Source organism: Gallus gallus, chromosome 2 (assembly GCF_016699485.2).
Source record: "Gallus gallus isolate bGalGal1 chromosome 2, bGalGal1.mat.broiler.GRCg7b, whole genome shotgun sequence".
Lineage (NCBI taxonomy): Eukaryota > Metazoa > Chordata > Aves > Galliformes > Phasianidae > Gallus > Gallus gallus.
The window spans coordinates 51608430-51633616 of NC_052533.1; the positions used below are offsets into that span (position 1 = coordinate 51608430).

General features: G+C 41.2%; 1 protein-coding gene across 7 annotated transcripts in view; it reads left to right on the forward strand.

Annotated features, from left to right (window-relative positions):
* The window catches only part of BLVRA (biliverdin reductase A), a 40772-nt gene extending 21421 nt beyond the window's left edge, over positions 1 to 19351 (forward strand). For 2 of the 7 annotated variants that reach the window (XM_046938353.1, XM_040692501.2), the window contains 7 exons: positions 5416 to 5557; positions 6675 to 6802; positions 8474 to 8593; positions 9501 to 9598; positions 10119 to 10226; positions 10923 to 11094; positions 16775 to 19351. In XM_046938353.1, coding sequence (XP_046794309.1) covers positions 5543 to 5557; positions 6675 to 6802; positions 8474 to 8593; positions 9501 to 9598; positions 10119 to 10226; positions 10923 to 11094; positions 16775 to 17048 — 915 coding nt within the window. In that variant the 5' untranslated portion in view covers positions 5416 to 5542 and the 3' untranslated portion in view covers positions 17049 to 19351. Of the gene's footprint in view, positions 1 to 3483; positions 3747 to 5415; positions 5558 to 6670; positions 6803 to 8473; positions 8594 to 9500; positions 9599 to 10118; positions 10227 to 10922; positions 11095 to 16774 lie in introns of all 7 variants that reach the window. The other 5 variants (XM_025147730.3, XM_040692510.2, XM_046938354.1 and 2 more) reach the window with 4 other exon arrangements.
* Positions 19352 to 25187: the final 5836 nt, after the last annotated feature.

Consider the following 25187-nt stretch of genomic DNA (forward strand, 5'->3'; position numbering starts at 1 on the left):
TTGCATTTAAAAGCCAGCAAGAGAAGCCTGCTCTGGCTGTTCCAAGGTGTAGTAGGGCCAGTCAGGGTGAGAGACTGTTGTCTGGTGATAAACCTCTGCGAGAGTTGGTGCCTTGAAGTTTTACCTCACCTACCAGGTTCTGTGTGCCTGCCAGGAAGTTGTGGACTGAGATGTGCTCGCCAAAAAAAGGGATGCTAGCAAAGGAGAAATGCTTGGGGAGCATTGGTAAGACTGTTATAAACAGCTCAAGGACAGCTCTGAAACTACTAGATACTGTTGCTGTCTTCTGAAACATGTGGATGGATGGTATCCTGACAGGTTTTTGAGATTACTTACCTTTGGCTCTCATTTTCTGTTTAGTTCATGTTCTAGAAGAGAAGTAACAGCGATAGAGTGCTGGGTGTTGCCTTCTTGACTATCTCTTTCTTGCAAAAGGGTTTTATCTCAAGGTTGCAGCAAAGGCAGAGCAAAACCGTAAACTGCTTATCTAGCATTTTAGTGTTCAAACAATTACTTTCATCATCTCCATTCTGTTTTTCCTTTTTTTTTTTTTTTTTTCCTTCAAGTTCTGCCTTTAGTTTAGGACTGATGAAAGTGACCCATTCTGTACATGCTGCAGCTATGCTTCAGCGCATACAAAGACTGAAGTGTTTAAGTAGTTCCCTTCCCATATGTATATTTGTGCTGTTCTTCTCATTTCTAAACTACACCAACAAAAGCCATACTGTTCAACTTCTGCTTTTTCTGCTCCAGGCAGGTGTGTGTTTCTGTAAGACAATATGAGAGTAAAATGTGGTGGTGCCAGCAGTAAAATGTAACCAGCATCTCAAGTACAGCATCTTCAGGACTCTGGATGTTTGAAATAAGAGATGTAGCTCTGGAAGGATCCTCAGTGTTTCAACTTGTCATTTTTACAGTGACTCCTGCTGTCTGGTGTTCCCCTAAAAATCTTTGCTGGGAAAGGTGCCACAACCCCTTCTCTAGGCTTTACTACCATAATAGAGAAAACGTCTGTGATGTCTAATCCACATGTCTGCTGCAAAATAAACTCTGGAGAACTTCCTCAAACCAATCTGGGTTATATTAGGGGAATATATTGGGCTGGATCTGAAAGTCTGGGAGGGTGAGGCTGCTGCAGCTCCATGCTCTCAGATCCAACCAGCAGTGTGGATGAAAATGTATTCCCAGTCAGCACATTCACATAGAGCACAAACATATACCATATATGGACACGTATGTGGCTGGCCACATAGATCACAGGCACTCAGGGCACTTGTATGAACATAGCATCAGCAGCCTCATCCTACTCACTTCTCTGGTTGAGCAGGATGTGGTCTACTAGTGGATCCCTCTAGCAGCTGGGCTTGGATGCTCATTCAGTCCAGTAACTGCCCCTGTATCCTGGTCTCCCCAGTTGCTGGCCATCTGAATGTAGGAATTCCTCCCCTCCCTGTTTCTCTTAGCAGTAGCAGAATACAATCAGCAAACCAGTGTATGTGTAATTATGTATAATATCTCTATGTACTGCTGGTGATTGCATTCTGTGTTTTTAAGTGATAGGAGTAAGTGACAACATGTGAGGAATATAACTCTGGAGAGACAGAGATTTAATGTAAGCAAGTATTTCTACAGAAGGGGACACTGGAGAAACTGACAATTACCGTTCAATAACTGTGGGAATCAAATGGTTCAGCTGTCAAATATGCAAAGTTTTGCTAACCTTCATGACAGCATATTCAGATTAAGTACTGGTATGCAAGGTTTCTGCTTCTCTTGGTATGTGTAGCCGTAGAGTGGCAGTCATTTGGAGTAGCACACTTAAAAAGACTGGATTGGAATTACTCCAGGAAGGCTTCTCACATCAGTGTTATTGGTGATAGTGCCGCTGCAGGTGAAATTGATTGCAAAATGTTTTGATTTCTAATGTGAGTCACTCATTTGTACTTGTGAAAATGGAACTTTGAAAACTGCAGGAAGAATGTGTGAAACTATACTGAAACACTTGGTATGTGAAGAGAGAAGGTACCTGTTACCAACCTGTAGTGTGTAGATATGGCATGAAAAATATTTCATGAGTAGGGCGATAATTAAGGTCTGTCTTTTATCATGCCTCTGCATTGGTTTTACATGGCCTTGGTGATATTGCACCAAATGGAGGTAAAGCTTACCTGTGTGAGCACTAGAAAGTTTTTTGAGATGTAAAAGCTGAAGTCCTGCTGTGGTTGCACCAGGGAGGAATTTGCTGTGTGATCAGTCCTTTTGGACGTGCTCCATTGCCAGCTTTGTTGCTGAATATTCCTGTTTTACTTCTGAATTTCCTAGGAATGCATAGAGAATATGTTTTGCTGCAGAGCTGTTTATAGCTATTCAGTGGAGGAAACAAGCAGCACAAGCACAGAAAGTTCAACAGGGAGCAGGAGGGTGATGGAGTTATGATACATCTGTGTGGCATAAATTAACCTCTTCGGCTAAATGCCATTCTCAGGTTAATTTCTGTGTCATGCATGTCTCCTGGATGCTGGACCCTTGGGTGCTGGCTAATGTACTGTTGTATTGCAACTCTTTTTTTTTTTTTTTTTTCTTTCCCCCGGTACTACAGGAGCCAAGGTTCAGCAGCCTTCTCAAAGCTTTTTGTCAAAGCTTTAGCTGTGATCACAGGTTTTAAGAAGGCATGAAAGGCAGGCACAACAGTTTATGGTTTGGGCTTCCTCTTTCATCAGCTTTGTAATTGAAAGATAACTGTAGTTGTTATCCTAGCATAACGGTTTGAAATAATGAGTAAATTTTCATATATTCATCTGGACTCTTAGGTGAATGTTCCTTATTCTGCTTTGGTAGGTTAAAACAAAACAGCCAATTTACCTTTCTCGCTAAGCAGTTTCCAGGTATATTGTATGAGCAAAATGAGGGTGATTAAAAAACAGCGGCAGGGATGCAGACACCGTGATTTTTTTCTCTTGGCTAATGCACATAAGCAAAGCTCTGCAGTGTGCATTTAGTAGCTGTCTCTTTCTGTGTGAATACTGTATTAACCTGGAAAACCCTGGGAGCCTGCTACCTGTGCTTCACAGCTAGTTGCTGTGGCAACTTGCATAGTAACGGCTTTTATTCTTTGGTTGAAATCATCTTGTCTCTCTTAAATTTGACTTTTTGGGAGGTCAGAAGTTGTTCCTTGGATGAAAGCAGGAGTGCTCTTCAAAGAAGATGCAAAAACACTGATATGAGGTGAAATGTTCTTTATTCATGGCAGTGGAAAGAAGACAGCTCCCTCATCCTCTTTACTTAGATGAAACTGGTGTTAGCATCTCACCAACAAATACAGCAGTTCTTGGAAACAGGGTGGCTGTAGGAGTTCAGGGGAATTTGTCTGCCATGCAACCCTTAGTCCCACTAAGAGCAGTAGGCAAATAGTAACAGCTTAAAACTCCCATAACCTTGAAAATATCTGAACTTAAAATAAGGCCTTGATTTACTGTTCTCCAGCAAGACCACTTCAAAGCCTCCACTGGCTTGGTCCTCGTCTGTACTGGAGTCCTTTGTGAATCAGAATTTAATGAATGACAACCATAGACTTCAGAAGAGTGATTTATGGATTTTTTTATGGATCTGCTTGACAAGATCTCATGGGAGGCTGCCTTGGAGAGCAGAGAGCAAGTACTCTGGTGTACTGCAAGCAAAGCCGAATGTGACAGAATGCTGTGATGTGTGGAATCACACTCTGTAACCCATGTAAGGTTATAAAGCAGGTATGTTTATTACAGCACTGGGTGCGAGGGGGATATCTCCTAACTTGCACCCTGAGAAAAGCAATGGGTACATATTTAAAGACATAATGTATACATATTCATTATATTCCAAGAAAATGGGCTGGAATTCCAAGAAATCATTAACATATTGTCCCACCCTCTTGCGCATGCATCCTAAAAATGTGGTGGGGGTCTCTGGTAGTCACTGGATGAAGGCTAGTAGTTTATCTTGCTGTGAACTTCCAGCCTTTTAAGGAGAGGTAGCCCTAACCAACTCTTATTGGTGTTGTGTTCAGCTGAGTCATCTGTTTCACTGTCCTATCTTCAACAACAGGGCATCTATTCTTCTTTCTTATCATAGTTTAGCAGTGAGTTTCCATGGACTCTGCATTCTATTCTTGAGCTTACGTGTTCGCAGGCATCTCGTCCTTCAGTTTGTATCCACGCAAGTTATGGTAAAAGGCTGTTTTCACAATATGGGAAAGCTGTTCTCATGATTCAGCTGGTGTGGATCAGCAGGAACTATCTGACTGACCTCAAGTACACAAAGAAAGTACATGGAGGCAGATATCAGGCAGGACTGCCTAGGAGAGAGACAGAGACAGCACCAGAGACAGGACTGCAGGGATGAAGCTGCGAAGACAAAGCTCAGCTGGCGCTTAAACTAGCAACTGGAACGGCTTCTGTGGCAACAAGACCAAATGTGGGCCTGCCTTTCCATTGGGCCGGAGGCAAGGGAAAATTGAAAGTGTTTAGTGCCTTTTATGTCTTGGCTTTCACCAGTCTGTTCTCAGGCCTCCCAGGTTTAAGTACCGACTAACGGTCTGTGGTGATATATCATTACCCACAGCAGAGATGGACATTGACATCTTCTGCTCATTGAACATACACCAGCCCCTGACATCTGATGTTACTGTGAGGCAAGAGGGCAAGTATTTCCCTTGTCTTCAAGGTAGGAAAGAGTGAGTATCATGGGCATTGGAGGCTGGTCACCCTCACCCTGGTCAAGGGGAAGGCAGTGGAGCAAATCCTCTTGGAAGACATGCAAGCATGTAAGGTACAAGATGTTTGTGAACAGCCACTATTGGATTTACTGAAGGCAACTAGTGCCTGACCGATCCAATCACCTTCCATAATGAGATGATTGGTGCTGTTGAGAAGAAGAAAATGGTGAATAGTTTTAAGTTTGACTCTAGCAAGGCCTTTGGTGTGATCTTCTATACTATTCTTATGACCAAATTGGTGAGCTGTATGGTGTGTGGAAAACTAACTCAAGTATTTGTGATCTGTGACATAAAGTTCAAGCAATAGCCATCAAATTTGCAGTCAGTTAGTGACATCCCTCAAGGTTTGATATCGTGGCCAGTAGTGTTTAATATCATTACTAGCCATCTGGATGGTGGGATTGAGTGCAGCTTCAGCCATTCTATGAGTAAAATCAAACTCTGGGGAGTGACCAGTACACCAGTAAAAAGAGCTGCTTGTTAGAGAGGTCTGGGCTTGCTGAAGAAATGGCACAGGAACATCATGAATTTCAGTAAAGCGTAGAGAGCTGTGCCTAGGATGAAATAACCCTATGCACCAGTTCCTGGTTGGAACACCGGAAAGTACCTTGCAGAAAGTGGTGGACAAGCTAAATCTCAGTCCATATTGTCCTTGTTTTGCAAAGGTCAGCAGTGTCTTGGACTGCATTAGGAAGGATATGGCTACAGCTGCAGAGCTTTGTTTAGTTTTGTGTTCCATTGTGCAAAGAAGTGTATTGAATACAAGAGTGAGTCCAAGGATGAGCTTCAAAGATGGCCGTGGTAAAGGTGAGTATTACTGCTGCCTAGAGCTTTCTGATGGGAGGATGTAGAGGAGCTGAAGCCATGTGTTTTTTGGAGATGAGTAGTGAAATGGCAGATGGCTACATAGGGATCGGCAGTGGGGGGAGGGACACCAGAAAAGAAGGAGGGTCTAAAGAGGAGCTATAGTTGGATGAAATTAACAAAAAAAAAAAAAAAAAAGGCTGACTTGGATTGTTTTAAAGCTATTTTTCCCATAAATTTTAAAACTACTTTACAAAGCATTAGTTGTCCTTGCGGTAGATGAACAGTTCTCATTTGAGGTTTGAAAGGTTACACTAATTGACTTCAGCTTCAACAGATCGATGGCAAATCATAATACAGATAGTTCATCACCAGTGTACTGGCCAGTGAAAGTACTGACCTGCTTATCCCCTCTATAATGCTGTTGTGGTAGGGATACGCACTTGGGAGATATAAATCTTTAAGACATGCCTGCTTGTCATTAAAGAGATCACAGGGCTTTTTTTCATGCATAGAAGTGTCTAGCAAGTGTCTTGACCAAGTTACCAAATGGTTGGTTGCATCTTGTCAGTGTAGGACATGCGAGCAGTTACATCAGGGAAAACAAGATAGATGTTCTTTGCTTTCTGTCTTAAGAGTATTTTGGCTGTGCTGCTGTGCGGTTAATGGCCATATAGCAGCCCTGGACAGGCTGTATTGCATACGCTCAGGAAGTCAGCTGGCTTTATATAAAACTGCTGGATTTGCAGAACTTTTTGGCTTCTTTCCAGAAAGGAAGCTATTATATAAATAGAAAAACGTCTCACTTTTAAGGTCTGCCATCCATTCATGGAAAGGAAGGACTTTGTGATGGTGCTGTGATTTGCTAGCTATTAAATACATGTCTTAAGATCTGTGATACGATGAACCACTTGAACACATTTCAAAAGGATGTGAGTGAGCTCAGTAGTGTATAGTATCACATCTCTGTTAGCTACTTGCTGACATCTGAATAAGGTTTGGCTTTATGAAAGCAGAGTTAAAGAATAATCCATCCTCTCGACTTCCCTCCCCCCCACCCCCCAGCTGCTGCTCTCCCTCTTAAATGAAATATTGTGTTTTTCTTTTTTCCTCTAGTCAGATTAACAAAATGTTTGGGACTGTGGTGGTTGGAGTTGGAATTGCTGGCTTAGCACGGATTCGAGATTTGATGAATCCAATGCCTTCTAGCCCTTCAGAGCATCTGAAGCTCCTTGGATTTGTATCCAGGTTAGACATTTCTTCTTAATGTGTAATGTGTGTATTGTAATGTTTTTTTCTTCTGGTGTATGTGCCTTTTCATATGGAGGACTATAATTTGGTGAGGACAGAGAGTGAATATCAGAAGTTTTATATTTCTCTTAATGCTGTCCGCAAAGGGAAATTTTATGCAAATGTGTCTGTCATTCTGAGTGTCAGCTAGGAAATGAGCACAGAAAGCTTTGCAAGAGAGAACAAAGAGTCTACCTTGATGAGATACCTTGCAGAAATGACTCTCTTTAAAATAAAAGGTAAGACACCTTCTCACCACAGAATTTGTGTGATAAATGCAGTTCTGTCTGGGTTAAATCTGCTGTAGGTTCAGGATGTACAGATGTAAAATATTTATACTAATGAGCTAATGTCTGTATGAAACTTTCAGAAATGTTTTAAAAAAGTAAGGTTTACAAATTTTAAAAGTGTACTGAAGATAAAGTTTTATGAAAATATTTATTGTAAAGCTCCTCACACTGCAATTTGATCATTAAGTTCTTTTTATTTTTTTTAAACCAGATACTGTAACTTTAAAGGAACTCCCATAATTTAGTACTTACAGTAAGGCTGCCTTTCAAAGAGCAAAGTTAATTTTTCTTTCTAGATTGGAGCAACAGAAATTTAGTGGGACTGTTATGCGTATACTTCCTTCTTAGTATTCCTGCTAGACTGTCTGCTCCATAACAATAAAGCATAAAGGTTTTAAACAGTTACAGGGCACATGTGTGTGTCTCAGACTGTGAATGTATTTTTTTCCAGCTATATTTAAGTCATGTAGTCAGGTTGTTTGAGACAGAAAGAACCCATTAGGTCATCCAATTTATATCCCTGCCAAATGCAATCCTGGTTCTCTGATGCCTTTGCTAGGGCTACAGCTGGTCTGGAACAACACTAAAGATAGGATTTCCACTACTTCTGTTGAGAAACAATTCTGTTGAAATGCGCAGTTCACAGGCAGCTTGCTTGTATATATGTACTGCCTTTCTCTTTGCATTCCAATCACACACAAGCATTGCCTATCTTTCTTTTCAAGTCCTTATTGTGGCCTATCCTCATGCCCTCTGTCACCTACCATAACACAAACAAGCTATATGTTCTATTCTGTACTAATGCAAAGGGCCTTTGCTGTGGGTGCATGTTTTGTTTTCAGGTGGAGACATGCTCAGTGTATTGACCAAGAGAGCCTTTGTCTTAGTGCTGGGTGGTGCATGCGTTGCAGGTCACGAGCCATCACAGCCAAGCGTTTGTTTTGTCCATTGCATTGCGTATGGTTCTGCCAACTCAGGTGCTTTTGTCCATGTGGCCAACACTGGGGAGTAGTTCTCCCACAGGAACACCGTCCTCCCTCAAATTACTCTTTTAAAACTACTCTTTTGTTATGATGCTTCTAAAAATAGGTTTCAACGGTGGATGGTGTCTGTACTGATACCACCACCTGCACACTGACCCATCTGTTTTGTTCTTTTTTTGTGTTCCACTTCTGTCTGTAAGTGCTTTGCCCTTCCTGGATCACAAGCTTCCTTTGCTCTGCCTTCATTTATCTCAGTAATCCATAGCAACAGTTTCTAAGTGCTGCTGCAGAACATGCAATTGGGAAGAAAGAACTGAAGTGATTATGCTCTGGTTGTATTTATGCAAAATACACAGGAGAAGTTTTGGCAATATTGATGAGGCTGAGCAGATTAGCCTGGAAGATGCTCTAAGAAGCAAAGAGATTCATGCAGCCTTTATCAGCACAGAGAACAGAAGCCATGAAGAAACCATCAGGTATTTTGTATTGCTTTTTCTGTTGTTTTCCCTTGCCTCCACCTTCCGTGTTAATTTAGGAGCATAAAGGGTCTATGTAAAGCTGTTGCAGGAGAGCATGTGGACACCTGAGGAGAGACAGAAACCTGAAGTAATAACTGTGACTTCCCTAAAGTACCACATAAGCCCTGTAGTGGGTTCATAGAATCATAGAATGGCCTGATTTGAAAAGGACCTCAAAGATCATCTAGTTTCAACCCCTCTGCCATGGGCAGGGTCGCCAGCCACTAGACGAGGCTGCCCAGAACCACATCCAGCCTGGCCTTGAATGCCTCCAGGGATGGGGCATCCTCAAACTCTCTGGGCAACCTGTTCCAGTGCATCAGCACCCTCTGAGTGAAAAAATTCCTCCTAATATCCAACCTAAACCTCACCTGTCTCAGTTTAAAACCATTCCCCCTTATCCTATCACTATCAACCCCTGTAAACAGTTGTTCCACCTCCTGTTCATGTGTTCCTTTCAAGTGCTGGAGGGCCACAGTGAGGTTTGTCCAGAGCCTTCTCTTCTCCAAGCTAAACAAGCCCAGTTCCATCAACTTTTCTTCATAGGAGAGGTGCTCCAGCCCTCTGGACCATCTTAATGGTCCTCCTCTGGACCCACTCCAAGAACTCCACATCCTTCCTGTACTGGGGGCCCCAGGCCTGGACGCAGTACTCCAGATGGGGCCTCACAAGAGCTGAGTAGAGAGGCACAATCACCTCCCTCTCCCTGCTGGCCACTCCTTTTTTAATGCAGCCCAGGGTATAGTTGGCCTTCTGGGCTGCAAGTGCACACTACTAGCTCATGTCAGTGAGAATCTGCTAGCACAGTGGTGAGAAATGATTATGACAGTATACATTTTAAAGACTGATCTCGTATCCCTTTCAGAATGTTTTTAGAAGCTGGGAAACATGTCCTTGTTGAGTACCCCATGGCTTTGTCTGCTGAGGCAGCCCATGAGCTCTGGGAGACGGCTGAGCAAAAAGGTAATGGAATTTGTTCTCAGTGCTGTAAATGGCATTACCTATTGAATAGCACTAAAGGCATCAAACCCAAAGGCGAGACCCTCCGGTCTTCTATTAAATTCAGTATGCAAGGAAGCATGCCTGTCTCAGAGTTGTCAATCTAGGATTTAAGATGTATGCCAATGGGGAAATAAATATGCAGATGCCAAAGCTAAGGATAAGGTATGCTTATCCTCACTGATGGTGTCAGCTTCTGGTACAGATAGTGCTGTTAGAGAGAAGTTATGTTACAGTGATAGTAGAGCATTTAATAAACATAGTCTTATGTTTATTATTATTATAGACTATGCACCTGCCTGTCCTTTCACTGAAAATAAAGCATTTTCTTTTCCTCCTAACACAATTTTGCAAGCCATACGTGAGAGCATTTTTAAGTGAGCTCCCACTGGTGGCTGGTGAGGCCTTTACTGCTTAGATGTATTTCATACAGAAAGTTCTTATTTAATCTGGCCTGATTTGTTTGTTTATTTATTAATGACAGGTAAAGTCCTCCATGTGGAGCATATTGAACTTCTGACTGAAGAATACAAGCAGCTGAAAAAGGAGGTGGCTGGGAAAGACCTAGTGAAGGGAACATTACATTTTACAGGTCAGTAGTTGTGTGGAAATTGAAGTTCAACCAGATTTGTTGGTTTGTACCACAGGGATCCAGCCCTTCCAGACCAGACCTTTTATATGACAGTCTGCCTATAAATTGTCTGGACACACAAGTATCACCTCTTGATATTTCTTTAAAATTACAGAAGGGTCTGGAAAACACTTTTGCCTTAATAGTTGTCATCTGTGACCTATTTTCTACTCTCTTTCTACTACTACCTCTGAAGAAAGCAAGCCTATACATTTCAAGGGGGTGGACCATTTCTTCATCTCTCCTGTACTTTGGTGGTATCAACTAGCTCCCTCATTCCAATACCAATATGAGCTCTGAGGACATGTCCTCATTTCTAATGGAGACTTTGAGCCTTCCACACTAGTGTTTGGCCCTGGAAGTGATGGGAGAGATTTTTGTGCATTTCTTCCTCTCTACTGTGTATACCCTTCTGTCCTCAGCACATCTTTAAGGCTTATTGCATATGTACTTGGTGCAGTGTTCTCTGTCATAGCACTCCCAACAAATTCATTTCAGGATTGATCATGTTTGTTGACTTGCTGCTCAGTTCATCCACTGATGACCTTTCTACACCCTGGTCTCTAAGCCTGCAATATTGCAGTTTTTTCAGCCTTTCCTGTGCAGCATGCATTATTATTTTCCATTTCTCAAGCCTTTCTGTTGCTATTGCACCAGGCAGTGTCCTTGATGAAACAAAAGCAGGGTTTCCAGCTTTCAGTGGAATTGCCCGACTGACTTGGCTGATTGACCTCTTTGGAGACCTCACCATTACCTCTGCCAGCAGAGAAGAGCAGAAGGATAAGAATTATTCTAGAATGACCGTTCATTTTCAGACTGCAAACAAGAAGTGAGTAATGATTATGGCAGCCTATTTGGGTATCATCTGTAGGAGGTCTACATCCTTTCTCTTGTGGAAATAAAATAGGTTAACATTGGTCTTAGAGCATTACAAGCAAAAGAGACCTGAGAGTATTTCCTGTAGCAATCATGGTAAAGAAGAGCCACAATCAAGCAATGTCTGTGGAAGAGCACAAGGATGTTTTAAAAGTTATTTCCTGATGTCTGAATGTGGGAATGGGTCCATAATATATTTATGCAGTTCCTGTGTCTTAGATTGAAAAGCCTTTTTCTTGTATCCAGAAAGAGTTTTCAGAGGCAGGATATTTTTTGTTTAACAATTCACATTCTAGATGTGTGTTGAACGCTAAACCTTGTTTAAAGGTTGGAAATATATGGCCATTAGAAAACCCAGTGGAGTAGTCATACTACGTAGCTTGTAGCACTATAATGCTGTATTTATGTGCTACAAGCTGAAGGTTAAGAGAAAATGACACATTTTAAGCACTGTATTTTGATGCTACAGAGAAGTCAGCTCTTCATTAATGTCTAACTCGGAGTACTGACTTTGATATTTCCTGAATAGGTCATCAGTCTGTTTTCCCTATCTTGTTTTGTGTTTGTTGTTGTTGTTTCATTTATGTTTCACCAGTCTGTCAGACTGTGAGAGTGAGAATCCTGCATCCAGGATTACTTATTATTTTGTCCAGCCACTGCTGTATGACTTCCTTGCTGAAAACTCTTCTGATGCTATAATTTATAATGCTGAGTTAGATCTCCGTTTTATTATATGTTAACAATAACCACGCTATAAACTAGCATGTTTTTAGTGACCTTGCTATAAAATATATTTTTAAATATTTTATGGGCATGCCATTCTGAGAATTAAGTACCCAACTCAGTGCACAGTATGGTATTGATTTTGCTGGAAACTCTTCATTTTGATTATTGTGGACCATCTGCATGGAAGTCATCTCCTTTTCAAGCAAGTTGAAGTTGAAAAAGGTTGAAGCATGCTAGAGCTGCAACATAAGAATTGTCTGACTTAAAAAGATATAGAGAAGTTACCAATCTCTGTATGTTTCCTAGGTAGGACTGGCAATAGAGCAGATCGTTCCTTTCTTTTCACTCACATTTCCCTGTTTTTCCATAAAGTGTGTTCTGCCCTTATAGGCAAATAAAAGACTAGGGAGAACCAGGGAAAAGGTGACCACATAGGAAAATATACTGACCTACCTTTGTTTATAATGAATTACCTTTTTTGTTGTTGCACATATGTGGAACCAAAACCTTAAACACACAATGAATGCCATCAAACAGACAACAACAACAAAACAAATATGAATGCTGACTGCTAGAAGAATTTTGAGTAAGTGTTTTGTTAAAAAAACAATGACCTGTAGAACTATATATATTGGCAGAGAAAAATCAAGGCTCACTTGGACCATTAGTTTCACTGCAGATTTTGTTGAAGCACTCACTGATCTCCTACAAAGCCCATGTCAGTTTATGATGGAATAAGCATCTTGTCTTAGTAATCTTTCTTCCTCTGTAAATAAAAAATAATAATTTCTGCAGTTATGAGAGGACAAAACTCCATACACCATCCGTGTTTACCCTCTTAGCAATTTGAAAGTAATGAGAGTATCTGTAAAGCTCAGTGTAGAGTGAGATTTTGAACTAATTCCAGCAGGTGGAACTAGTGGATGCTTTAAGCATTTCCCTGGCTTGGCTGTCTCTAAGTAGTCCTTAGCTGCTATGTATGATATTTACTAGGTTCAGAGCTGTTTCTGGATTATTTTTCTTGCAACGCAGCTGACAGATAGCTGCTTTTCTTAGCTCTTGGCTAACTCTGCATGTGGATCAGTCAGTCTGTATTTTGTCGCCATGAGCATTTTCATGACCCCCGTGACAGTCATTTTATGCTTCAGGATAACTTAACACTGGCTGGAAAGTTACATAGCATTCCAGTATGCCTGTAAGTCTCTGCACTGTATTTCCTGCTGACCTTCCCCCCATTGACGTCAGTGAATGTACAACAGTAGGAAATTTGGCCCACTCTCCAAGTGAAGTTATGACCCGTGAGCAATGGTAATGTTCTTACAGCTCTCACATGCTCAAGTTCTATCTTGCTATGGGATGGGAAAGTTCTTCAACTTTCCTGAAAGCTAGCACACCCTTCTTTGAAAGACATAAATGCACTAACCTTGGGAAGTCAGGTTAATTCAGCCCACTTGCTGCATTAGAAAATGCAGCAGGTGCAGAGCACAGCAGCCTGTGTTCTGCTTGTTTGAGCAGGGATTTGTGCAAAGGCTGTGGCATGTCCCTGCTGCTTAGCCTGCAGTGGCTGCTTATCTGTCTCGGGTGGATTTTGGAGATGTGCATTAACATCACAAGCTCAGCTATCTGAGAGATGACCTCCGCCTCTTTTGTGTTTCTAAGGCAGTTGAGCTGACAGCTTTTCTGTGGTAAAATGTTGAGCAATCCAGGAAAAGACAAACATCAACTGACAGTACGGCTGGTCTGGGACTGCAGTTCCTGTCCTAGTATTATAGAGCCTGGATTCAGTAAATGTCAAAAATGGACTTTTAGTGCAAGCTGGAAAGATAATGATCTGTGCAACATTTGTTCTGATGTTAGCTAGAAATAAGATCTAGTTCTCATCTGAGGTAAGGCAGCCCTTGTTGATTGCTTAGTAAATAAAGATTACTGGTGTCTTCAACCCATGAAACAGGAAGTTTAAAAGAAACAGAAGACATTTTCTGAGCACAAATTCTGGCAATAACTGTTTGAAATTGTTTGTATTGAGAATGAAGCTTATGACATCTGGAAAAATAACTTCAGCCTGAATATCCAAAAAAAAAAAAAACCATGTAAAACATGCTTTCTGTATCAATTGTTGCATGAAATATTAAGTTGAGTAGACCCAGAATGCTTTCAAGCATGAAACCAGGTTAATTCTTCTGCAGGTACAAAGGGTATTTTCTTCATTTTGGTTTTTCAGCTAGTGCAGTTCAAGCAGCATGGTTACTTATCATTTGAGGCAGCAGAGTCAGTAAAGATGAAATATCTTCTAATCTGAATAAAATGTAGCTGTGAGAGCTGTGATGGTCTAAAATCTGGAAAGACAAAATGACTATAAAATCAGTGTGGATTTTTTTTTTCATAGTAGATGGTGCTTCCTTTTGAAGTCAGTGTAAAAGTGGTTTCTCAGTGTTTAACTCTCTTTTTCTTTCTCATCTGTCCAACTAAATGAGTTATGGCTTTCTTTAGCTGCCAAAAACACTGGGTTTGTTATTTTCAAATAAAACTACTAGTGCTACTAAATAATTACATGCATTACCAGATAGTGCTTTGATGCAGATCCTAAATGGAAGTGGATAAATTACCTAATAAAAAACATCAGCCTTATTAAAAAATAGTTTTCTGATATGAAATACAAACCTGGTTCTTAAACAACATAATTGCTTAAATAGTATGCAGAGTTGGAGCATATGTGTCTTTATAGCAATAAAAAAGAACAAATTCTAATGTAGGAGTTGTTAATTAAAAAGTAACATGTGTTAGTTAGCAATCAAGTGGAGCAGCTCTCTCTTTAGGAAAATAACTAAAATCCCAATCACAAAAGAGGATAAATCTATTAGTAAAACCAGCATCTCCTGCTCACAGATCTAAATCAGCCATTTCAGTCTTTTTCTTCTTCTTCATCTTTTTCTTTTTTTTTTTTTTTAATTTTACCTGACTTATGTGATTGTGCTTCCAGTTCAGTGGCTCCCTCAAGCTAGAGTGGAGGACTGCATAAGTTTGAATCTGGTCACTGATGTGCATCTGCTGTAGATCATTCCAGGGATGTGACCCCATACTAATATTGCCTGTTTGGATCATCCAGTGTACTCCCCACTGTTACGTGGTAAAGGTCCCTGCCAGTATCTGTCCAATGGTTTCTTCACACCAGCCTACTTGAGATAAAGCAGCTTCACACAACAGTGGTTTAAACCCTCAATGGATATTTGCTGTCATAGGAAAAAAAGCAGCTCTGCTGTGTCAGAGCAAAGCCAGCCACCTCAGTGGCCTGCCTCTGGCTGTGGTCAGCAGGAGATGTCTCTGGGAAGGAGAATGAGAGCATAGAAACCACAGAGTGCTGCAGCCCTCAGGCACCCTTGTGGCCTGCAGCCTTAGGACTTCCTGAAACACAAGAGATTTGCATTTATTAGTCCTGTGGGATTTTCCTTTATGCATTTTTTTTGCAGACTGTGGTTTGGATCCTTTTATTTCTTTCCCTACAGTAGTTTAAATCTGTTTGATTAGTTTCTTCTGGCATGCTTAATTTCTAGGGTGTGTGTGGCAATATTGGTGAGCAAAAAAGTAATTGCTACAATGTTATGAATGTAGAAATTGCCTCCTGAAGTATAAAAGGTGAGAGGTGCAGAACTATTAAGTCAAGTGCTTTGCAGAATGTGTTCAGGGTAGACTGACAGGACTTCCTGATCTAATCATATTAAAGATTTAATGGGCAGTACTTGTGGACAGAATTTATTCTTCCATGCTATGCATGCCCTCATGATCTGTGAGTGGCAGACTGAAGTAGGCCATCAAGAACTGTGGAAGGGCCATCAAAAACCAAGTGAGAAAAATAGCGTGCACCTTCTAAACACAGGCAGTAGTGAATAGTGATGAATGAGCTGCAAAAAGGTAATAGTATGATTTGCGTAGATGAAAGAGGAGCTGGAAAAGAGGATTGTAAGTAGCTCATGTTAAAGACCATTCCTCAAAACTGCAGGCATTTGCCATGTAGGGCCAAGGCATCTGATAAACCTGTGCAGCAGCACAGCACTTCCACGTCTTCTCTGTCATTGACTGACCTGGAGGTTGGGGAGGAAAGTGTGAAGACCTGTGAGCTAACACAGTCAATAGCCAACACACCTCTGCTTGCCTAGGAGTCTGTGGCCATCGTGACATAAGACAGAACTGTCTGAGAGTTTATGTAGCTGAAGCAGACTAAATTGACATTCTGGCATAACATCTAGGATTGACCAAGTGCTATCATTGTACTTGAAAAGTTTGAAAAAATTTCAAAGAGAGTACAGATGCTAGCGTCTGCATGAGATACCCTGCTGTCTGTCCAGGTAATCCTAACGGGTACAGTTCTCTGGTCAAACACTTGTCCCAGACAACTGGAGAACTTCCCTTAACCCAGTGCTTGCACGTGGGTTATGAGTATGTATCTTACTGACAGTTTATTCTTGCTGGAGGAATGACTAAACACTGAGGGTCTTACAAGTTTAGCTATGATTAAATCACTCACAAAGTATTTGGATGTTTAACTGCACTTTTCATCCAAATCCACAATTGAATGAATGGGTTAAACTTCTATATTCCTCTCAAGATGGCTAAACATGTCTGGCTTCATTATGCATAGAGAAAACAAAGCTAGAGAGAGTTTACATGGTGTGTTGAAAGCAGCAGCACATAGCAGTGGTAGAGTTAAGACTATGACATGGTGTTCAGCTCTGTAACGAGCCACAAGGCTTGTTGATCAGAACATCTTGAATAAACATGCAGTGACTGAAATTTTAAAAAGGTGCACTTATTAGGGCACTGTCTTAAGTACTGCAAAACGTGTTTAAAGTAGAACAGTTGATTCAATTTCTTCATAAATACTCTCTTGTTCCACTGTTTCTCAATACTAGGCCTCTCACTTGGATCGAAGAACGAGGACCGGGGATGAGACGTGAAAAGAAAATCAATTTCTGTTTCACCAGTGGTTGTCTGGAGAACTTCCCTCAAGCCCCAAGGCCTGCTGTGGGCCTTTTCATGCAGGATCAGAACCTCTTCGCCAAAAAACTGTTGGGACAGGTATCCAAGGAGGAGCTGGCTGCTGAGAAATGGCGAATTTTGCGGTGTCTTGACCTTGCTGGGATGATTCAACAGCAGTGTGAACAGCCAGAGAAAATCTGTTCTTGAGTTTGCTCTTCCAAGAGGATCATGGCAGACAGAAAAGCTGTAGGTCTAGAGTTCAGTGTTGCCATCAGGTAATTGCTGTTTCTGCCTTATTACATTCTCCTTGACTGAACGTGAATCCTAGGTTCTCTGTGTGGACTGGAGAGCCTGGGCTATGCCCCATGCCTTCTGGTGTACGCTGGAACACAAAGCAACGTGTTACCCTGCTCCAATGCATTGCTGTCCTTTCAGCCAGACAGGAACCTAGCAGCAACAAGGTTTCTCATGGTTGCTTCCAAGCAGTTTAGTTGGTAATGTCCCTGAGGTCAGATCATGGAGGATTGCAAATTTGTAACATGATTTTTCTTCTTGAGTATTCTTTCTCCTCTATTTAGATATATGTGAAAATGAGACATATAGGATTATCTAGAACAAAGCTCTAAATGAATTTTCAACCTCTCTGCTTGATCTGCAAAAGTTGTACCACCTCAGTCCCAACCTTTTTTTTCGGGGTACTCTGAATTTGTTTGTGTGTTTGCTCTGATTAGAAGTTGTGCCTGTTTTGTTTTGTGTTTCACACTGGAAATCATCTTCCTTCAACCAGAATCTATAATGGTATCAAACCAGAATAGAAATATCTTGTTTCTGACAGATGCCATGTTGAACTCATTCTATTTCTCTGGTGTCCTGTGCCAACAGGGAAATGTTTTTCCAGCAGAGATTAAAACAATACATTAATACATCACCTGATTTTTTTTTTTTTTTGCATTGGATGCATCGTGTTATTGTCCTTCATTTGTGTTCTGTATTCTGATTCAGAATGTGAATGATTCTCACCTAAAAATAATATGTGTCCTGATATTAAGAAAACACTAACTAGTGTTCTCCTGGAAAGAGTAAAGTTCATCAGAAATAGTGATAAAGGTAGAATAGAACTGTAGAAAATGGAGCAATTTGCAAATATAGCCATGCCATTACCAAGTATCACACCTGTGAGGATGGGTGTTTAGCATTTTACAGCAGTCCCAGGGTCACATATGAAGACATTATCACTTCCATAAAGAATCATTTTATTTGAGAAGAAGCCTGAATGGCACACAAAACTATTAACAATTTCTCTCTTTGACTTTTATTTTCTAATTACAGCATTTGCCCATGCTGTCTTAATATAGTAGCAAACTTCAGTCTGCACTGTTGTTCTCTCAAATGCAGAACCATCATCTCTTTACTGTGTTATCACTTTGGCAATTTTGAATAAGGACTTTATATATTATGAATGTGCATATTACTATGACCACACAATAACGATGGAAAAAGGTTTTCGATTAAGTCAATCATGTTTATTCTGAAGTACATACAGTTCAGTTAGAGTTTGAATCAGAAAAGGAAGGAAAGACTGCATTTTTTTCCCAAATAATTCAGATTTTAGGAGCAACTAGGACTTGATATGTGAATGAATTCTCCATACAAAATATGTTTAAATCTATTATACCAGTTATAATAAGTGAAAAGTATTTCAAGTGTTTGAAATCCATGTCACTATCAGATCTATGCAGGCAGATCGTATGCCTGTCCACCCAAACAGATCCCTTACTGAGAGTTCTCAGGGACTTATTTATGAATGTAGTGGACTTTGCTTGGGTGGACCTGATGCTGAGTGAGTGGGAAGGATTTTATCCCGACTGGATTCATAGCAAAACACATGAAGTCCATCCTGGATCAAAATGAAATTAAAATCTGCTGTGTATGAGTATCTACTGTGTATGACAGCACACACAATTTCCTGTTTACTGTCGAACTCCTCATCTGTGAGTCTGGGGTGAATACCACTTGCTAACTGACAGTGGGTAGTCGCAGAGGGACCACAAAGGGAAGGGAGATTTCACGCTCCCCAGAAGCATCTAAATTAACCACTAAATCTCCCTGGGGCTGCTCTGTAGTTACTCATGAAAGCTGAAGTTAGCTGTATTCCTCTAAGGAACAGAAAACAAGCTCATGGGAGCTCTGTAAAGCAGCAGTATAGCCATTCAGTGAATCACCCTGGGGAAGCCTGTTTCTGTAGCAAGCACCTGGGGAAATTAGCTGGTTATTTTGAGCTGGTGGAAACAGATTCTGGGTATCCTGCACCGTCCTCCATCCCCACTATTCCTCCCAGCAAACCTGCTGCACTTCAAAGCCTGGAGCATTCAAACTGCTTTCTTTGACACTGTGAATTTGCTAATGTACTGCCATGGTTTGTATACAAGAGCTACTGGGTATCAAGCTTGAAATGTATGTATTGCTTAACCAGACGTCAAACTCACCAATAAAAGAACTGGAGTTCTTAATCGTTCCTTTCAGTTCTGTTGTCCTTCAGTAGCAGTTCCCATTGTGCTGAAAATGTCTCTGTCCCAACGTGTTCTATTCCCATTTTTCGCTCCTTATGCCCTGTGAACTCCTGCCAGCAACTGCATGCTGTGATCCTTTTCTAAAGCCCACAGCTGTCTCCTCCTGTTTCAGAGTTTTGAATACAAATATCCTGGGGTCGGAGATCTTATCTCAACTTGTGATCCCTCCCACAAAATTCCCGCTCCTCTGATCCTAGTCTGCCCCCCTGCCCATGAAAGCATGAAAATTTAAATCTCAGCTGGACATTTCCAGTTTTCTATTCAAAAACTGATGATTTTGAGCACCCCTTTTGAATCTGATAAATACAATCTAAAACAGGTGTTGAAAGAAGTTTCCTTGTGGTTTAATGAGTAGCTTAATAGTAGCAGAAATACTTCCAGAAGAGTTTCTCAGATAGTATGTGGCACAGTCTGAACCACGCCACTTTATAGGAGTATGAAAAGATAAGTATTGAGGTATGGCATGGGCAGGTTGGTATACATTCTTTGTATCTGGTTTTCTGCTACTTCTGCTGGAACTGTCCCTGTTCCCATGCCACAGCTGAGGAAGTCCACTGAAGTATGCTTTGTTAACTCTGCTTAATGCTATGGAGTTGATGCAGAAAGTGCTGTATTGTAAAATGTTCCTATGTGAAGGAGAAAGCCTCCTCAAGGCTGGAGCTTTGTCTCTTGCCACGGAGCCACTAAATTCATTCAACTGAACAGCTCAGCTGAAATGCACAGGAGTTGCTTTGTTCCAAACTCATTTTCAGAGAGTTAGAGATAAGGCAAATGGAAAATTTCTGTGGAGCAAAGAAACGATTATATGAGATCATGCAAAGCTGTGCAGGAAGTTCTTACTCAAGATGTTAGGTCCCTTCAGGCTGGCAGCATGGCCTTGTGTCTCACAATGTACTGGTGCGTGGCCCACAGAGGCAGCCTAGTGGGACAACTAGGTCTGTGTTTCCAGCAGGCCAGTGTAAAGAATTTGTTTAGTCCTGGTTATGAGGAGTAAGAAAGGGTTCAGTAAAAAGGGGTCTGCAGAAACTAAGGGTAAAGGGATTAGGAATAGCTTACAGAAGCAAATATGCAGAGGCCACTAGAAGAATGGGATAGTAACAAGATGGGATTAGGACAATTCAGGGATAGAAGAGATAAAGATGAGTGTGTGGAAAACAGCTCAAGGACACTAGGCAAGGAGGTGATAAGGTGTCCCCAGAGTAAGTTAGAACTGGTTTGGGGGCTACCCCTCCCTCAGGGTCATAAGTTTACAGCAAGGAAGACTACAGGCCTTCATCCAACGACCACCAAGAGGATACCCCCACTGCTCATGACGCATGTGCGAGGGTGAGGGACTGTATGCTAAGGAGTTCTCAGAAATGTAATGAATACATATATGAATTCTGGGAAAATCATTGATTATATATTAGCTCTGCCTATATCTACACCAAGTTTTTGTCCTGATGGTACGCAAGTTAGGAGGAGCTATCCCCCTTGCATCCAGCTCTGTGCAGCGTTGATTAAAACATACCTGATTTTATAACTACTTTGTGGTTATTGAGTTTGATTCCACAAGTCAGTTACTGCTTCAAAACTTCTCTGGAAGTTCATACTCGGAGCATTCTAGGTGGCATTCAGTGTGAGCCGACCTGATTTTGTTGCTGCTGCTTATTTTGCAAGCTGCCTACTAATGTTGCTGTTTGCCGTACATAGTGTGATATGTCATCCTATTTACTCACCAGAGAGCCACTGCTTTTCCCTGGTAAAGGTTCTCATATAAAGAGGACAACAGCTGGTCTAACAACTAGTAAAACAACTAGACTACCTCCATATAATGAACAACTAGCACAGTAAATCAGGGCTTTATGATGCTTTATACATGGGTGTTATTCAAGCAACAGATAAGTAAAAATAATTCTTAAATGTTATGTTAAATACTAACAGAAAAACAAGAAAAAACCACAACAGATCATGCAGGAATAATGTCCCTTTGTGGATAATGTATCACTTGGGATATCTGTAAGTCCAGAAACAAGTAAGTGATAGAGATAGAGATTACTTTGTGCTTGTAGGAAGCAGTGGGTGAACTTTTTTTTTTTTAAGTTCTTTTTTCTCTTATGTAATTCAAATACAGTCAAGTGTAATTCAAATAATTCAATGAATCTCTGCCCATAATTTGGGAAGGAGCACACTGATAGTGTTTGGTTTTACCAATTCCTTGGCATGCTACCTTGATGAGTTCCCTGAGAGAAAGCCCAGGACTGTACTTGTCTTTCATGATGTTCTAGTACCTGACTGGAGTTGTTTGTGCAAGGAATGTGTTTGGTGCAAGAATTTATGGTTGATCTCCTAGGCGGGGTAGGCAGCAGTATCCTTCTACTGCATAGTTCCAAAGACTACATCTCTCTCTCCCTCTTTTCCCCTCCCTCCCCCCTCCCTCTATGTATACAGGGTCAAATTGGACATTATTGTTCTTTGTGATCTAACCTGTCCCAGTGATGACTTCTTTTATTTTCAAAAATACACAATTTTATGGTAAGTTGAAGTGCCTTTTTTATTCTAGTTATCATTAGCAGTACTTGTAGCTATGAGTTTGCAAAGTGTTGAATGAGGACGCTTTTTTAAATGATTTTTCTTTCTAGTACTGGCACAAAATACACATTTACATAGAAAAGGCCTAGATTCTGACATTCTCCTATTAATGACTGTACCTACATTTTAACATAGTATTTTTGCACATTTGTAGTGTTTAATTTCCCAGTCTTGTTCACAAAGTGTTAATGTTTAGATTTTTCCTTTAACACCGATGAAGTCTGTTTGTGTACATATTTTGAATGCTATGGAAATTTTTCTAGGAACTTGTTAAGATTTGGAATTCCAAATGCCTTATTACAGTGTCTTTATCTTATTTTGTCCTATGGTAGAAAGCCAGTAGACTCAAACCATGTATGTCACTGTTTCCACACTGTATGTCCTGAGCTTTTCTTCTAGGCTAGATGCAATGAACTTGAGCAGAATAGATTTATATGTAGTTTTTCATGTACATCTTCCCTCTTGCTGGACATGTTTTTTTGCTTTACACAGTGCAAAACTGCTGCTAACCTGCTGTGTTAATACATTTGCTTCCCTTAAAGTGCTATGTCCTGCTGTTGTGCCTTCACCTCTGTGTGCTCATGAGGCTGTTGTTCGTAACTGTTTTTTTCAGATACCAGCTTAATTATGTGGCTGTGCATCATAGCACTTCCATATACAGTTACAGCATAAGTTTTTCTGTTAAATTAACAGCTCTTACAGCTGTCTCTGCTTTTGACCTTGATTTCATTAGGAACTCATCTTTTAGCCTGTCATCCTGTCCTGTTAAGGCACAGCCACCTTACTGTCAGTTATAGCCAGGCTATACACTCAAGAACTATTTTGGAATGCCCTTGATTTCAGTAATCAGAGCAGCTCTTTGCAGGGAAATGTCTTTCACAGGAAAACAATGAGTTTTTTTTTTTGTTGTTGCTCAGGCAATACACGTTTGTTTTTTTGTTTGTTTGTTTGTTTGTTTTTCTATTCAGCATCAGTGAACTTGCCATGAGAGATGTGTTCTGCAGCTATCCTTACCTTTTTCCCTGGTGCATAGCATTATGGGTGCCTCAATACAGAAAGGACATTGAGGTGCTGGAGCAGGCTGAAAGAAGGGCAACAAGGCTTGTGGAGGGCTTGGAGAATATGCCCAACAAGGAGAGGCTGAAGGAACTGGGGCTGTTTAGTCTGGGGAAGAGGAGGCTGAGGGGAGACCTTATTGCTCTCTTCGAATATTTGAGAGGTGCTTACACTGAGAGCAGGGCTGGTCTCTTCTCACTGCTGACAGGTGACAGGATGAGGGGAAATGACCTCAAGTTGTGCCAGGGTAAGTTTAGGTTGGATATCAGAAAGAATTTCTTTACAGAAAGGGTTGTTAAGCACTGGAATAGGCTTCCCGGGGAGGTGGTTGAGTCGCCATCCCTGAATGTGTTTAAAAACCGTTTGGATATGGTTCCCAGGGACATGATTTATCAGAGGGTTGCTAGAGTTAGGGTAGTATGGTTATGTTGCAGTTGGACTTGATCTTGAAGGTCTTTTCCAAACTGAGTGATTTTATGATTCTGTGTGGGCTACCATTGCCCAACAACTCTGAGACGATCAGGTCTGTTGAATGCTTCTCTGCAATCTGTCTCTCCACAGTAGTCTCCACAGTGTGAAAAACCATGGCAAGCAATATGTTTCTTCCAATGCTTCACATGAAAAACCCATTCATATTATCTTCTAGCAGGATGGATTTTATATCCAGCAAGGGCATAGTAAAGCAAAGAGTTTTCTATATTCTTGTTGCTTGTAAATCCCCCCACAGCCATTATGCCCTCAGAAGCTCAGCTCAGCATGTAACAGGGTTTAGCCATGGTGTCTTAGGCTGCAGTTTGACATGTCTTCAAGCAGGGCCACCAGGCATCCATAGCTTGTCCCTGCCCAGCTGCCTCCATGCATCTTCAGTACCTCCATCTTCTGTCACTCTTGCCTTACCTGCTGAGGGTAGTTGGGGTGGTTGCAACAAGGGCTGGTGAGGGCTGGGAGGGAGAATGCTCAAAATTTGGCCAGGATCTGAAGGGATGGAGTCTAGTGTGGACAGAGGAGTCAAGAGACCAAGCTGTAACTCTTGGTTGGCACTTCACCACCATCCTCACAAGGAAGAAAGAAGTAGAAAAATAAAACTTTTTTTTTTTTTTGCATTATTATTATTTTGTGTGTGTGTGGACAATAACTCCAAAAACACGGATCACCTTTCTTTTCTAGTGCTTGCTTCCAAATACTCCAGACTATAGTCAAAGCTGCAATTTTCTGCTAAAAGTTGTTTCAAGGACCCAGATACCAGTAAGTGCATCTTTTTTTAGGTGATGCATTGATTTTTTTATGAGTAAAAAGCCCCACTGTAATTGGCCTACTCTGCATTGATAGGTTTTCCCCATGCAGATGTACCTTTTGCTAAGGAAGAGCCAGTGGTAGTAGTGCTTTTAAGACAAAATAAGAGAAAGGAGGACAAAAAACAACTCATGAGCTCAAATTTCTCTTGAAGACAAGCCTACTTTCCTTGATTAACTGGTAGCTCCTCCTATCTCGGGAGCTGTTGTGTCTGGTTTAATGTTTGGTTTTGGGTATTGGGAGGCGCTTGTTGCGCTTTGAAGTGGGCAAGGGCTTGAACAGGGGATATGTCATGAATACTTACGTGCTAGACATCTATCTACTACATGGTGAGCTGTAATGGCAGAGGACTGACACTGGAGATTCAGTCCTGTGTTACAAGCTTGATCTCCTCCTTGATGTTCTAGCAGAGGCAGACAACAGTCACAGAAATAAATCTCATAAAGAAAGTCTCCCAGCCCTGTGTCTCTCCTTCATGTAGACCTTCTTCATATGTACTTTGCTTCCTTTTGAGTATCAGCCAAGCTGTGTTCCCTTTAGCAGCCACCTCAGGGTGTTCCTCCTTGCCACTCTGTGGCACTACTCAGCTCTGGGAAAGGAGGTGAGATGAAGGAGTGACATGACATGGGGCTGAGTTATACCTCCCTGTGAAAGCAAGGGGAATGGTGAAACACAGCCAGAGGCAGCAAGCAGGTTTTCACCAAGACATCTTGGCCTCTTTTTGTGCCTGCTAAGTTCCTACCACATGATTTGCAGTTGTAACTGCTTATCTTCTGGCTTTGGAAAGTCTGGAGTGGAGAATTTGGAAATTTTAATGTGGGGCAAAGCTCTGGACCCAGTATGGGATCAGTCTAAT